This window comes from Schistocerca piceifrons, chromosome 1, assembly GCF_021461385.2.
Source record: "Schistocerca piceifrons isolate TAMUIC-IGC-003096 chromosome 1, iqSchPice1.1, whole genome shotgun sequence".
Taxonomy (NCBI): Eukaryota; Metazoa; Arthropoda; class Insecta; order Orthoptera; family Acrididae; genus Schistocerca; species Schistocerca piceifrons.
Genome location: NC_060138.1, coordinates 1,112,920,285 through 1,112,934,297, shown reverse-complemented (window position 1 = coordinate 1,112,934,297; position 14,013 = coordinate 1,112,920,285). Strand labels below are relative to the sequence as shown.

The following is a 14,013-nucleotide window of genomic DNA, read 5'->3' as shown; positions in this document are numbered from 1 at the left end:
AATAACAATGTATGTATGGAACAGACACTGTCATTGTTTTAGCACATGGCCTAACTGTGTTACACTTATGTAACAGATGCATTGTTGTTGATCTCACAATACATGTTCCTCATCTGAAACTCGGCAGTGGACTGACTGTCTCGGAACCAAAAATCAGGCCCTTATATGTCTTCACAATAATAGGTGCTGAAACTACACATTGTTCAATGTTTAATTTATAGAAATTACAATTAAAACATCAGTCATAATATTAACTGAATACATTGAAAAATTGGTTCTTTTTAACAGTTTCTTCTACTAAAAGGGTTAGGCCGAATTATTTGTTAAAATGATGAAATTAACAGATATCATTATGCAAACAATACTTTTGACACAACTATTAATTACTTTGGAATTAATTAAGGGCTGGCTTTGCTAACATGTTTTCAAATAGAGCCAAATAGGTCCTTTAAGAATACTATCAGTTGTTCTTCCAAATGTTTATAATTAGTGCAGAATTTATATTTGTTTATAAGTCAACAATAGAACTGAAGTTACGAAACAATTACTGCTTTCACCCTATAACAAAAGATACTAACTAGTAATAGTCACAATAAATTATAAAATCAATTACATACACATAACTAAGCTCAAAATTTACATCTCGGGTTATATTCTTTAAAACTGAGGTCCAACCTTTCTCTTTTTGGAAATGCAGATTATACTCATGTATGTTAATAGTAATAAGTGAAAACTGAAAAAAATGAATTTTAAGGAGGCAGATAGCAAAACCAGAGGGGAACTAAAAATATCCCAGGTTGTTCATCGCAATACAAACACTACATCTGTGAGGAGCAATGAGAAGTAAACAGAGTAGTATGTATGCCACAATCTCCAGGCAATATTACCTCAGGATGCACTAAAAGTAAGTGCTTTATCCACATAGTAGTTCCCTGTGTGACACGTTCTCCAGAGTCCGTCTACAGTGGCATCAGCACAGCCTACTGGTAAAGTGCTGAACACATTTATTGTAAATTGCAGAGGCAGCTTAACTCTCCTTATCTTTTGTCTTTATTTGTGTTTAGGCATCTATACCTTATATGAATGATATACCAGTATCATCAAGGTACTGACAAAACATATTTTTCATGTAGGTCAGGGACAGAAACATAATCTCCATACAAATGTTAGATTCGGTATTCATAACAACAGAATTCTTCACTTCAACAGCATAGTATGATTTACTTTGTTTTATCATCCCAGCAATGCACTACTGTCCACTTGTAAACCACAATACAGCATATTGCAGCAATTATTATGTGCAGTCTTAACAGCCACTTAGTTTCCAATAAAAACAACATGGAATCAGTGATAAATATTTGCATGCCAAGTACAACCAAAAGGACAGATGTATATATGTAGGCTGTAGCAACAAACAAGAATTTGTACCAAGGCCAGTCTCCTGCCCACTATGGAGGTGCGCTAACCCTACGCCACCCTGGCAAAGTGGCTCTGCACGACTGCACGGACTACCATAGCATGCTTCCCTCCTCAGTCCAACCTCCCATTCAAGCCTCAGCCCACTTGGCATTCCCCGCAAACTCAAACAGCATTGCAAAAGCTCTCCAACTGTATAGGAAACTCAGCATCAAACGGAATTGGCAACAATGCCTCAAACCCAGGCATACATCTATCTACCTATCTACATTTATACTCCGCAAGCCACCCAACGGTGTGTGGCGGAGGGCACTTTACGTGCCGCTGTCATTACCTCCTTTTCCTGTTCCAGTCGCGTATGGTGCGCGGGGAAGAACAACTGCCAGAAAGCCTCCATGCGTGCTTGAATCTCTCTAATTTTACATTCATGATCTCCTCGGGAGGAATACGTTCTTGAAACTGTGTGTTTCCAGAGACCTTTTCAAGTCTCAAACATCAATTATGTCCACATGGAGACTGAGGTAATGAATTTACACTTGTACCTAGCAAGCATGGGACTTGAGTTTGAATCCCGGCCTTGGTACAAATTTTCATTTGTTACTTCAGTCTGCATTTATACAGATCACAGATGTTTGAGACTTAAAAACATCTCTTTAACCATATAGTTTCATTCGAAAAAAGGAAGGAAGCTTAAGGTTTAAGGTCTCATCAAGACTGTGTGCAACACAAAAGAATTACATATACTTACAGTTCCACATGCAGAGGGGGAGCCATGGAAGAGATTTGCAGCTATTCTAACCACCTCTGCTTCCATTTTGCAGACACCAGGGAAAACATCAGGGTGAAGTGGATTTGTATAGGATGCAAGACCATAAACTTCAGTAAGTAATTCAATAAGTTCAGGATTATGAAAGTACACTGTTCCTGAAACATATCCTTTTTTCCAATCGTAGTCTCCTACAAAACAAAAAATAAAATATTTAAAGTTAAAACCAAGTAAAGCTGTTACACAACTGATGTTTGTGAAAAATTATAAACATAAAATTAGAACAAATCAGAATAGCTGGCCAATAGTTACTTTCGAGAGGCGAAATTCTGAGCACTGTTGATACATCTACATAAGTACTCCACAATTCACACTTCACTGCTTGGCACAAGTTTCGTACAACCACTTTCAAACTATTCCTTGGCCATTTCATTCAGACTATTTCTTGGCCGATATGAAACTTCCTGGCAGATTAAAACTGTGTGCCCGACCGAGACTCGAACTCGGGACCTTTGCCTTTCGCGGGCAAGTGCTCTACCAACTGAGCTACCGAAGCACGACTCACGCCCGGTACTCACAGCTTCACTTCTGCCAGTACCTCGTCTCCTACCTTCCAAACTTTACAGAAGCTCTCCTGCGAACCTTGCAGAACTAGCACTCCTGAAAGAAAGGATATAGCGGAGACATGGCTTAGCCACAGCCTGGGGGATGTTTCCAGAATGAGATTTTCACTCTGCAGCGGAGTGTGCGCTGATATGAAACTTCCTGGCAGATTAAAACTGTGTGCCCGACCGAGACTCGAACTCGGGACCTTTGCCTTTCGCGGGCAAGTGCTCTACCAACTGAGCTACCGAAGCACGACTCACGCCCGGTACTCACAGCTTCACTTCTGCCAGTACCTCGTCTCCTACCTTCCAAACTTTACAGAAGCTCTCCTGCGAACCTTGCAGAACTAGCACTCCTGAAAGAAAGGATATAGCGGAGACATGGCTTAGCCACAGCCTGGGGGATGTTTCCAGAATGAGATTTTCACTCTGCAGCGGAGTGTGCGCTGATATGAAACTTCCTGGCAGATTAAAACTGTGTGCCCGACCGAGACTCGAACTCGGGACCTTTGCCTTTCGCGGGCAAGTGCTCTACCAACTGAGCTACCGAAGCACGACTCACGCCCGGTACTCACAGCTTCACTTCTGCCAGTACCTCGTCTCCTACCTTCCAAACTTTACAGAAGCTCTCCTGCGAACCTTGCAGAACTAGCACTCCTGAAAGAAAGGATATAGCGGAGACATGGCTTAGCCACAGCCTGGGGGATGTTTCCAGAATGAGATTTTCACTCTGCAGCGGAGTGTGCGCTGATATGAAACTTCCTGGCAGATTAAAACTGTGTGCCCGACCGAGACTCGAACTCGGGACCTTTGCCTTTCGCGGGCAAGTGCTCTACCAACTGAGCTACCGAAGCACGACTCACGCCCGGTACTCACAGCTTCACTTCTGCCAGTACCTCGTCTCCTACCTTCCAAACTTTACAGAAGCTCTCCTGCGAACCTTGCAGGAAGGTAGGAGACGAGGTACTGGCAGAAGTGAAGCTGTGAGTACCGGGCGTGAGTCGTGCTTCGGTAGCTCAGTTGGTAGAGCACTTGCCCGCGAAAGGCAAAGGTCCCGAGTTCGAGTCTCGGTCGGGCACACAGTTTTAATCTGCCAGGAAGTTTCATATCAGCGCACACTCCGCTGCAGAGTGAAAATCTCATTCTGGAAACATCCCCCAGGCTGTGGCTAAGCCATGTCTCCGCTATATCCTTTCTTTCAGGAGTGCTAGTTCTGCAAGGTTCGCAGGAGAGCTTCTGTAAAGTTTGGAAGGTAGGAGACGAGGTACTGGCAGAAGTGAAGCTGTGAGTACCGGGCGTGAGTCGTGCTTCGGTAGCTCAGTTGGTAGAGCACTTGCCCGCGAAAGGCAAAGGTCCCGAGTTCGAGTCTCGGTCGGGCACACAGTTTTAATCTGCCAGGAAGTTTCATATCAGCGCACACTCCGCTGCAGAGTGAAAATCTCATTCTGGAAACATCCCCCAGGCTGTGGCTAAGCCATGTCTCCGCTATATCCTTTCTTTCAGGAGTGCTAGTTCTGCAAGGTTCGCAGGAGAGCTTCTGTAAAGTTTGGAAGGTAGGAGACGAGGTACTGGCAGAAGTGAAGCTGTGAGTACCGGGCGTGAGTCGTGCTTCGGTAGCTCAGTTGGTAGAGCACTTGCCCGCGAAAGGCAAAGGTCCCGAGTTCGAGTCTCGGTCGGGCACACAGTTTTAATCTGTCAGGAAGTTTCATATCAGCGCACACTCCGCTGCAGAGTGAAAATCTCATTCTGGAAACATCCCCCAGGCTGTGGCTAAGCCATGTCTCCGCTATATCCTTTCTTTCAGGAGTGCTAGTTCTGCAAGGTTCGCAGGAGAGCTTCTGTAAAGTTTGGAAGGTAGGAGACGAGGTACTGGCAGAAGTGAAGCTGTGAGTACCGGGCGTGAGTCGTGCTTCGGTAGCTCAGTTGGTAGAGCACTTGCCCGCGAAAGGCAAAGGTCCCGAGTTCGAGTCTCGGTTGGGCACACAGTTTTAATCTGCCAGGAAGTTTCATATCAGCGCACACTCCGCTGCAGAGTGAAAATCTCATTCTGGTATTTCTTGGCCGTTTCATTCCTGAATATCACATGGTAGAAATGAACTCCTAAATCTTTCCATTTGAGCTACAATTTCTCTTGTTTTATTATGGTGGTCATTCTCCCCATGTAGTTGGTAGTCAACAAAATATTTTGGCTTTCTGAGGAGGAAGTTGGCAGTTGTTAATTTAGTGAGAAGATCTCAGTACAACGAAAAACATCTATGTTTTAATAATTGCCACCTCAAGGCCTTTACAAATGTCTGCTTGTGTCTGTGTATGTGCGGATGGATATGTGTGTGTGTGTGTGTGCGCGCGAGTGTATACCTGTCCTTTTTTCCCCCTAAGGTAAGTCTTTCGGCTCCTGGGATTGGAATGACTCCTTACCTTCTCCCTTAAAACCTACATCCTTTCGTCTTTCCCTCTCCTTCCCTCTTTCCTGATGAAGCAACCATTGGTCGCGAAAGCTAGAATTTTGTGTGTATGTATGTGTTTGTTTGTGTTTCTATCGACCTGCCAGCGATTTCGTATGGTAAGTCACATCATCTTTGTTTTTAAATATATTTTTCCCGCGTGGAATGTTTCCCTATTATATTCACTCATTACTTCGTATGAATACAGAGCCAGATGTGTTTCTGTTTCTATGTTGGCTGATTGTTGACAGGTCATTTTCTTCCAGGTATTTCATAATGTTTGAACACAGTACATATTCTAAAAATCCCCATCACACGCGCGCACACACACACACACACACACACACACACACACACACACACACACACACGCACACACGCACACTGCATGCACATAAAAACAATAGTAGGAAAATTATCTTGGCTTTCAGTACTCTTTCAGAATAACTAGTTCCTTCTCAGGAACGCAAAGAGGCATAGGTTGGGTGAGGTTAGAAAGGGAGGAATAAATCACTCAGACCCCATGTTGATACGGAACCACCTGGTATGAGGACAACAGTGACGACAGACCCTTGCCTCACCTCACCCTTAGATTAACTGGATCTCCCTCAACCTGCAGTCTGAGTGACCTGTTCCCCTTTTCTAACCTGAGAAGGAACTAATAGTTCTGAAAGCTAGGAGAGTTGTTTTCTATTTCTGTGTGGGTGTCTATCGACAGTATACTTACAGTTTCACCCTCTGGAGGCAAGAACTGGCCAGACATTCTGTCTCCTTGCAATTTTATGGGTTTCACATGAAAATTATAACCAGTCACTCAGTGAAGCACAAATAAAGTTGAGAAATACAGGAACCTGTGATAGACTCACAAACAGTAAATGCTCCTCTGTGAGATCTGCTTTCTAAAAGTCATTTCCCACCAGTAATCCACACTATGATAGCATTAGGACATAAACTGCATGCAGCGAACAAGATGTATAAGCCGAACTATCTGCCTGGAACCTACCTGGTAACTCAAGTAATGCACACCACATGTTGCATTAGGCATTTACTATCACAACTATCAACAAACAAATAAAGCGATATGCCATTACAAATTCAGAGGTAGATAACTACAGGCACGGGATAGGGCTTTCAGAACGTGAACCCAATCTCTTAACTATTGTGTCACTTCACTTGGTTATTATAATTACAGTAAAATTTTATCACAGTAAGAAAATGTTGCAGTCAGACGCATCCTCTACATACATACACATGCTTATCTTGACAAAACAAACACATTATATTTCAAAGTCTTGACTGTTAAAACTAGAGATGATAAAGTATTCAGAGTAAATATATGTAGCCAAAGTGTGCTTGTGTCAGAACAGAAAAGTGAATTCAGTTTCTAATGATTGAAGTGAATACTAATTGACAGCACAGTAATGCTGATGATGAGAAATGAAAATATATGTAATGAAGGACCTAACTCAAACTAAGTAGATGTAACCTTGCACTTTCAGATTAAGCAACTTTCTGTCAAAGGGTAAGAGTATTATGTACAATATTCTGCATTTCTTTAGTCCCTCTACTATTAATAAACTCTGGATGATACATGGAAGAACTGGAAAATATGGGTCTTTGCCACATGTATTAACTATAATCAAGAATATATTAAACAATACGTCCCATAACAGGCATTCTTTTCTAAATCAACTACAATTTTGAACATTGCGGTACTGAAACATCTCACGTTTCATTATTTTTTGTTAAATATAATGTGGGTATTCCCTTTCAGATAAGTCACCGTGCACATGTGCACTATGTGGACAAGTCTGTCAACAGGTCTTTAACATTGCATTCATAGAAAACTAAATTTTCACTTTTAGTAAGTGGTAATAATCTAAATTTCTCTAATATCCTAATAACCTAATTTCTCCCACCCCTCCCACAGTGATATTCCTCCGCCCACTGAACCTACACAATATATTTGTCCACCCCTACACAACCCCTGCTCCCAACCCCTTGCTTCATGGCTCATATCCCTATAACAGACCTAGATGCAAGACCTGTACCATACATCCTCCCACCACCTACTCCAGTCAGGTCACAGGCATCACACATCCCATCAAAGGCAGGGCTACATGTGAAACTGTACATGTGATCCACAAGCTTAGCTGCAACCACTGTGCTGCATTCTACATGGGCATGAAAGCCAACAAGCTGTCCATCCGCATGAATGTCCACCATCAAACTGTGGCCAAGAAACAGCGGGACCATCCTATTGCAGAGCACACTGCCGAACACGATGTTTTTCATTTCAATGACTGCTTTCACAGCCTCTGCCATCTGGATCCTTCCCTCCAACACCAACTTTTCTGAACTGCACAGGCAGGAACTATCCCTACAGTGTATCCTATGTTCCTGTAACCCTCCTGGCCTCTACCTTCATTAGTAATTATCCTTTCCTTACCATCCCTTCCCATTCATATGCTACACAGCCCTCTATTCCACCAACAGACCCACAGACTTTTTACTTCTCTCACTTTCTGCTGCCCCCTCCCTCCTGTCCACCAGCTAACATGCTGACTGCACCTAGCTGCCTTACCCTCTCCCCACCTCAGTCCTGTATGCTCCCACAAGAAGCACTTTACCATATAAAAACCATGGCTTAATAAAGGAATAAAAATACCTTTTAACTGGAAAAGGGAAATGTATCTAATAGCAAGAATGAGTGAAGGCCCAGAAACAGTCAAATATTATAAAAACTGCTATGCTGTAGTAAGGAAAGCTATTACAAGGTCCAAAGTATATGCCTTATGTCTGAGATTAGCAATGCTGATAATAAAATGAAAACAATTTGGAATATTGTTGAAAAGGAAATAGGGCAACTAGGTGCACCAAATTAAAAGTTTATTTACAAAAATTCAGGGGCTGAAAATATTTTAATAATCATTTTTTAAATGTTGTGGAGAAAATAAGACCAAGTTATTCATTAGAATAGGGAAAGCTATGTATGGAAGAGGCAATACCTATGCAACTTGATAAAACTGAAATTCTACAAATGTCTCCTTCTGAAGTTAGGAAAATAATAAACTCACTCAAAAGTAAAAGCTTGCATGAATTAAGGAATTTCCAACAGAGTACTGTAAGCTTGTTCCCAACAGAGAAGTAGGATTCTCAGCTACAGATGTAGTATCTCACTGAAACAGAGCATTCTTCCTGATACACTGAAATATGCTACATTAAACTGTAGTATGAAAAGAAGGATAGGCCTGATGCCAACAACTAGCACCCAATCTCACTTCTGACAGCTTAGTCCAAAATTCTTGAAAATGTAATTTGTTCAGGAGTAGCTTCACATATTTGTAAAAATAAAGTACTAGCAAAATGGCAATCTGGTTTACAGGAAAGCTTTTCAATAGATAATGCCATATATGCTTTCACTGATCACAAACTAAATGCTCTGAATAACCAAACATCACCAGTTGGGATTTTCTGCGATTTCACAAAGGCTTTTGATTGTGTAAGTCATGGAATTTTCCTAGATAATGTGCAAATCAGCAGATTCCTCAAACTGGGAGGTATCAAGAAAGAAGTCCCACAAGATTCAGTCTCAGGTCCCTTATTGTTCTTAATATGTACAAGGCGGGACAAATAAATAAAGTGGCTCAGACAAGTGAATACAACATAAATGAATGTATGCATATAACCACATCCCGTAACGTGCAAACCATGTGTATGCCCACCACATGATCCACACCAGTCCAGAGTGTAGTGCAGGCTGTGTCAGTGTGAGTGAAGCAGTGCAAAGGTGACAATGGTATTCACGGTGGAGCAGTGGGCGTTTTTTGTGGAAAGTTACGTGATGATGAAGTTGTGGGAATGGTGTGGTCACTAGTTTGCTGTGAAGTTTAATGGTGTCAAAGTGCCAGCAAAGAGTGCCGTGCAATGCTTAGTCCAAGAACTTTTTGCTAATGATACAAGTATAGAAATCACATCTGACAAATAACAATTAGCTGAGGAAGTTGTAGATAATGTCTATCAGAAAATTATTAACTGGTTCTGCAAATGGACTCTCATTAAATTTTGATAAAACACAGTAGGCTAATACAGTTCTACAATTCTATACTGTAAATGACACAACACCATGAATACATGTCTTTGCCAGCAACCATTAAAAATTTGGATTCAGACAAAGCACAGTTTAAACACAGTCTGAAAGACTTTTTTACGGGCAACTCGTTCTAATCTACAGATGAATATCTTAACAGGGACTGTTAGACCAGTGTAAGTAAAAATGTCTGTTAGATTTCAGTTTTGACAGCACTTGGTCACAACAGTCAAGATTAGATATTTTGTGTATGATAAATTTATTAAAAGTGCATAACAATGTTTCATTCTGACAATGTCTTAATTCTGTAAATATTAGAAGTTTCAGTTTACTGTAATGTATTCACCTAATTTGACAATCTCTTAGACAAATGATCAGGTTAGTAGGTATTGTATTCAAATGTTTTCTGTTTTTTATGTCATTCTTTCTGACATATTCCACAACAAAGAGAATCATCTCATTTTTGGGTCTATGGAATGAAAACTGAATCTAATCTAATCACGTACAGTTTGCGCAGAACTCTGTAACTAAGGCAGAATATTCCAAATTTTGGTGTTGTGCATTGATGCGATTTTGAATTGGAAGACACACACTGATGATCTGCTGAAGCGTTTGAGTTCGGCTACTTCAGCTATTAGGGTTATTGCAAATTTTGATAGTAAACATATCAGTAAATTAGCTTATTATGACTATTTACATTCACTGCTTATGTATGGCATCATACATTCATGATGAAGAAGAAAAGTATTCATTGAACAAAAGTGTATAACCAGAGTTAGTGCTGGAGCCTGGTCAAAATCATCTTGCAGACATTTATTTAAGGAGCTATAGACATTCACAGTAACTTTGCAAAATATGAAATTTGTTACTAATAATCCATCCTAATTCAAAAGCAATAGCAATGTGCATAGGTACAACACTAGGAGAAAGGCTAATTCTCACTACTATGAGTTAAATCTAACTTTGGCACAGAAAGGGGTGAAAACAAATTAAAAGAATTTCTGAATGTCAGCTCCTTCTACTCAACAGAGAATTTTTAGATATAAATTAGTATTTTACAACTAAAGACACACACTTGAATTATGGCATGTAAAGAAACCTTTTGTTAAAGTAACACATTCCACATCACCACAAAGTTTCATATTTATAATCTACAAAACAACGTTAATCTAGTCTAGTCTCTCACTAACTGCTTCCCTTTAATGTCCATCAACTCTTATAACTGCTATATGGTTTCTATACAAGTTGTAAATAGGGCCTAAAATTTTTGTACCTGCATTTTATCCCCAGTATTTTCAAAAAGTTCAAAGAGCTTAGTCCAGTCTACTTTGTCAAAAGCTCTCCCTAACCTACAAGATTCCCTTTCCTCAACCTAACTTCTTACATAAGTCATAGGATCAGTACTGCTTCATATGTTCCTATAATTCTTCCCCAAGGTCTGCCTCCACCAGTTTCTCCACCTAATTTATGTCAATATTTTGCAGCCATAACTTACTAAACTGATAGCTTGGTAGTACTGACACCTGTCAGCACCTGCTTTCTTTATAATTGAATTAGTACATTCTTCCTGATGTCTGAGGGTATTTCACCTCTCTCATACATATTGCACACCAGATGGAAGAGTTTTGTTATGGCTGGGTCTCTCAAACATACCAGATGGAAGAGTTTTGTCATGGCTTGGTCTCCCAAGGATGTCAACAGTTCTGAGGGAATGTTGTCTACTCCAGGGACGTTGTTCCAGCTTAGTTCTTCCAGTGCTCTGTCATATTCTTCTCACAGTATCATATCTCCCATTTCATCTTCATCTTCTTCCCCTTCTCTTTTAGAGTATTGTCTTCAAGTTTGCTTCCCCTATATATAGAATTTCTGTATACTCCTTGCAGCTTTTCCTTCTTTGCTTAGTACTGGCTAGCCATCTGAGCTCTTGACATTCATATACAAAATATATTCATTGCTTTCCCCAAAGGAGTATCTAATTGTCCTATCTATCTTTCCCATAGTTATGCATCCTTCTAGAGCCTTGCATTTGTCCTCTAGCCATTCCTGGTTAGCCTTTCTCCACTTTCTAATATAAGTTTGTGTGTTACAAAGTTTTTTATCCTGAAGATATTTGTCTGGAGTGTGTCTTGAATGGAAACGAAACATGGATGATAAACTGCTTAGACAAGGAGAGAACAGAAGCTTTTGAAATGTGTTGCGATAGAAGAATTTTGGTTGGCTTCACTAATTCACAATCAATCCGTCACCTTCCAATCTAACCTTAGTCTCAAAAAATAGCTTTCATTCCCCTCAATACACTGCCATTTTCACTAGTTCTATATCAATATGGTGAACAACATGATCCATGCCACCACCAATTTAAGAAATAAACGACTTTGTATAAGTAAAACATATGAATGACATCTACAACTGAAACATACAAACAAAAAACCATCCCAGACGCCATCTACATCACCTGTGACACCACACTTCAGAGAATATACAGCTGGCACATGTTTTAAATCAGATCTCACTTCCCTGAAGTAGCTGTCAGCTCCTCCTCATTACGTTTTTTTTTTTTTTTTGTATATGTTATGAACTAAGGCAAACCATATAAGTTTAAGCTGCTCCTGGGTGAAGCACTAGCAGCTCCCAAAAAGAGATTCTTCAATTTCTTTACATGCACATTACTATAGCAGTAAATAGAAAATTATATTTTCTTCGTTTACTCCTCCCAGTCGACCAGCACAGGCCTAGTGCACATCTTTACACGCACAGTTTGAATGTCCTCTTACATACATTAGTGCAGTTATGTCATTCTGATAGTGATGAAAGCACAAATTGTTAATAAAGCTAATGCATTTTTAACAAGCTGAGACAAATGAACAATTCAACTCTCGTTTTGAATTTAATTCTTCGGACTGTTTACAACATTACAGGTAAAACTGATTGCAAAAATTAAGGCTGGAGATTGCCACCTTACCTAGTTCCAAATAGGCTTTGACTTGTTTGAGTATTTCCTCGCGGTTTTTTCCACTCTCTGGCAAATTTGTGATGTAGTCAATTTTCTCATTGCGATGTCTGACCTCATCTTCGAATGTCTTTCTCATATTACTCATCTCACTGTCAATTCTCCTGGCAACTGCTGGTATTTTCCTTGCTAATCGAAACACGGTCTTCTTTAAACGGGATGGAACGCCTGCAAATGTCAAAAGATTGTACCACTCCAAGTTACGCAGCATTGTTGCTTATATGAAAGAAAATCTCATTCAAATTACTTTCATCTTGGTTGATGAAATCGAAAAACCAGACGCTTGCCAATACCGCTCCAGTGGTCATTGTCACTATCTGCCATGGTTCTTTATTGGACAAACTATTGTTTACAAAACTTTTCAGTGACTCGACGGCTAATTTTCCTTTAGCAATCGGATCCATCCTGACACAAAGTAAAAGCTCCCGTGTCAGCTGTTCTGCCCACAAGACTGGTGTCACGGAAGATAACGCATTGAAACGTTAAACATCCCTGGTGATCTACGAAACTTAACGACTTTAATGGCACGGTGACACTGCATTTTCCTGTATTACCCAACTGAAAACCAAAGATAAAATATAAAAATGTGAACCATTTCAGAAAGAGTAGTCAGTATATTTGATAGAACTTTCATTAATTTTAGACAGGTTCCACCCCTGTCCCTGATTTGCGCTTCTGCAATAATGTACAAGTACATCGCATAGAAGTAAGCGCAGCCAAAGATTGTATTACGCAACAGTATCGAGTAAACATATCGACAAAAAAGTTGCAGTTGATACAATGCAAAGTGAAAAAAATGGTAATCCTTCAGGAGAAGTTCAAAAACCGTTCTTGTGTAAGGTACATACAATTGAATGTTTTGTAAGTAAAAAACAATGGAAAACGATAAGCGGATTGAAATATTTAATATATTTTAGAGTCAGTGAAAGGAGTTCCACGAAATACAAACATAACATCTGGCGTACATAGAGGAGAGATACTTTTTTGTATCTGGTGAAATGGGTTCAAAAATGTTAGTGAGTTAAATCTGACTTTAGCACAGAAAGGGGTGAATTACGCTGCCACAAAAATCTTTGGTCATTTCCCAATTAGCATTAAAAGTCTGACAGACTGCCAACCAACATCTAAAAACATATTAAAAGAATTATTGATTGACGACCGCTTCTATTCAATAAGCGAATTTTCAGGTATGAAGTAGTAACTGTCAAAAATATACAAGTCTTAGTTATATGGGTGTTGTGTGATGTCCTTAGGTTAGTTAGGTTTAAGTAGTTCTAAGTTCTAGGGGACTGATGACCATAGATGTTAAGTCCCATAGTGCTCAAAGCCATTTGAGCCATTTTGTTAGTAATGTAAACTTCTGTTAAATTGACACATTCCAAATCGTTACGAAATGTCGTATTCATGATCTATGGACCACGTAATAATGTAATGTAATGTAATGCCTGAATCCAAATAAAATAAAAAATAAAACTTCTTTTTGTCTCAGTATCTTGCATCTATCAGGTTAGGTACCTTCCATTCAGAAGGCTGTTGCACGCAGCGACTGTTATATTGACTTGTAAATTATAGATTTCAGCTATAAGTCGCCCTTTTTAAAATTTATTGCCAGATCTAGATTTCAGCTAGAAACTAGCCATTCTAAATGCACTATCATTTTTGATCAATGAACTGTGGATGAA

General features: G+C 39.9%; 1 protein-coding gene across 2 annotated transcripts in view; it reads right to left on the bottom strand.

Moving 5' to 3' along the window:
• Positions 1-13,021, bottom strand: part of LOC124777266 (sphingosine-1-phosphate lyase) — a 65,178-nt gene extending 52,157 nt beyond the window's left edge. The window contains exons 1-3 of one of the 2 annotated variants that reach the window (XM_047252600.1): positions 12,579-13,021; positions 12,284-12,499; positions 2,165-2,373 (exon numbers count right to left, since the gene is read on the bottom strand). In XM_047252600.1, coding sequence (XP_047108556.1) covers positions 2,165-2,373; positions 12,284-12,499; positions 12,579-12,735 — 582 coding nt within the window. In that variant the 5' untranslated portion in view covers positions 12,736-13,021. The remainder of the gene's footprint in view (positions 1-2,164; positions 2,374-12,283; positions 12,500-12,578) is intronic. The other variant, XM_047252608.1, reaches the window with a different exon arrangement.
• Positions 13,022-14,013: the final 992 nt, after the last annotated feature.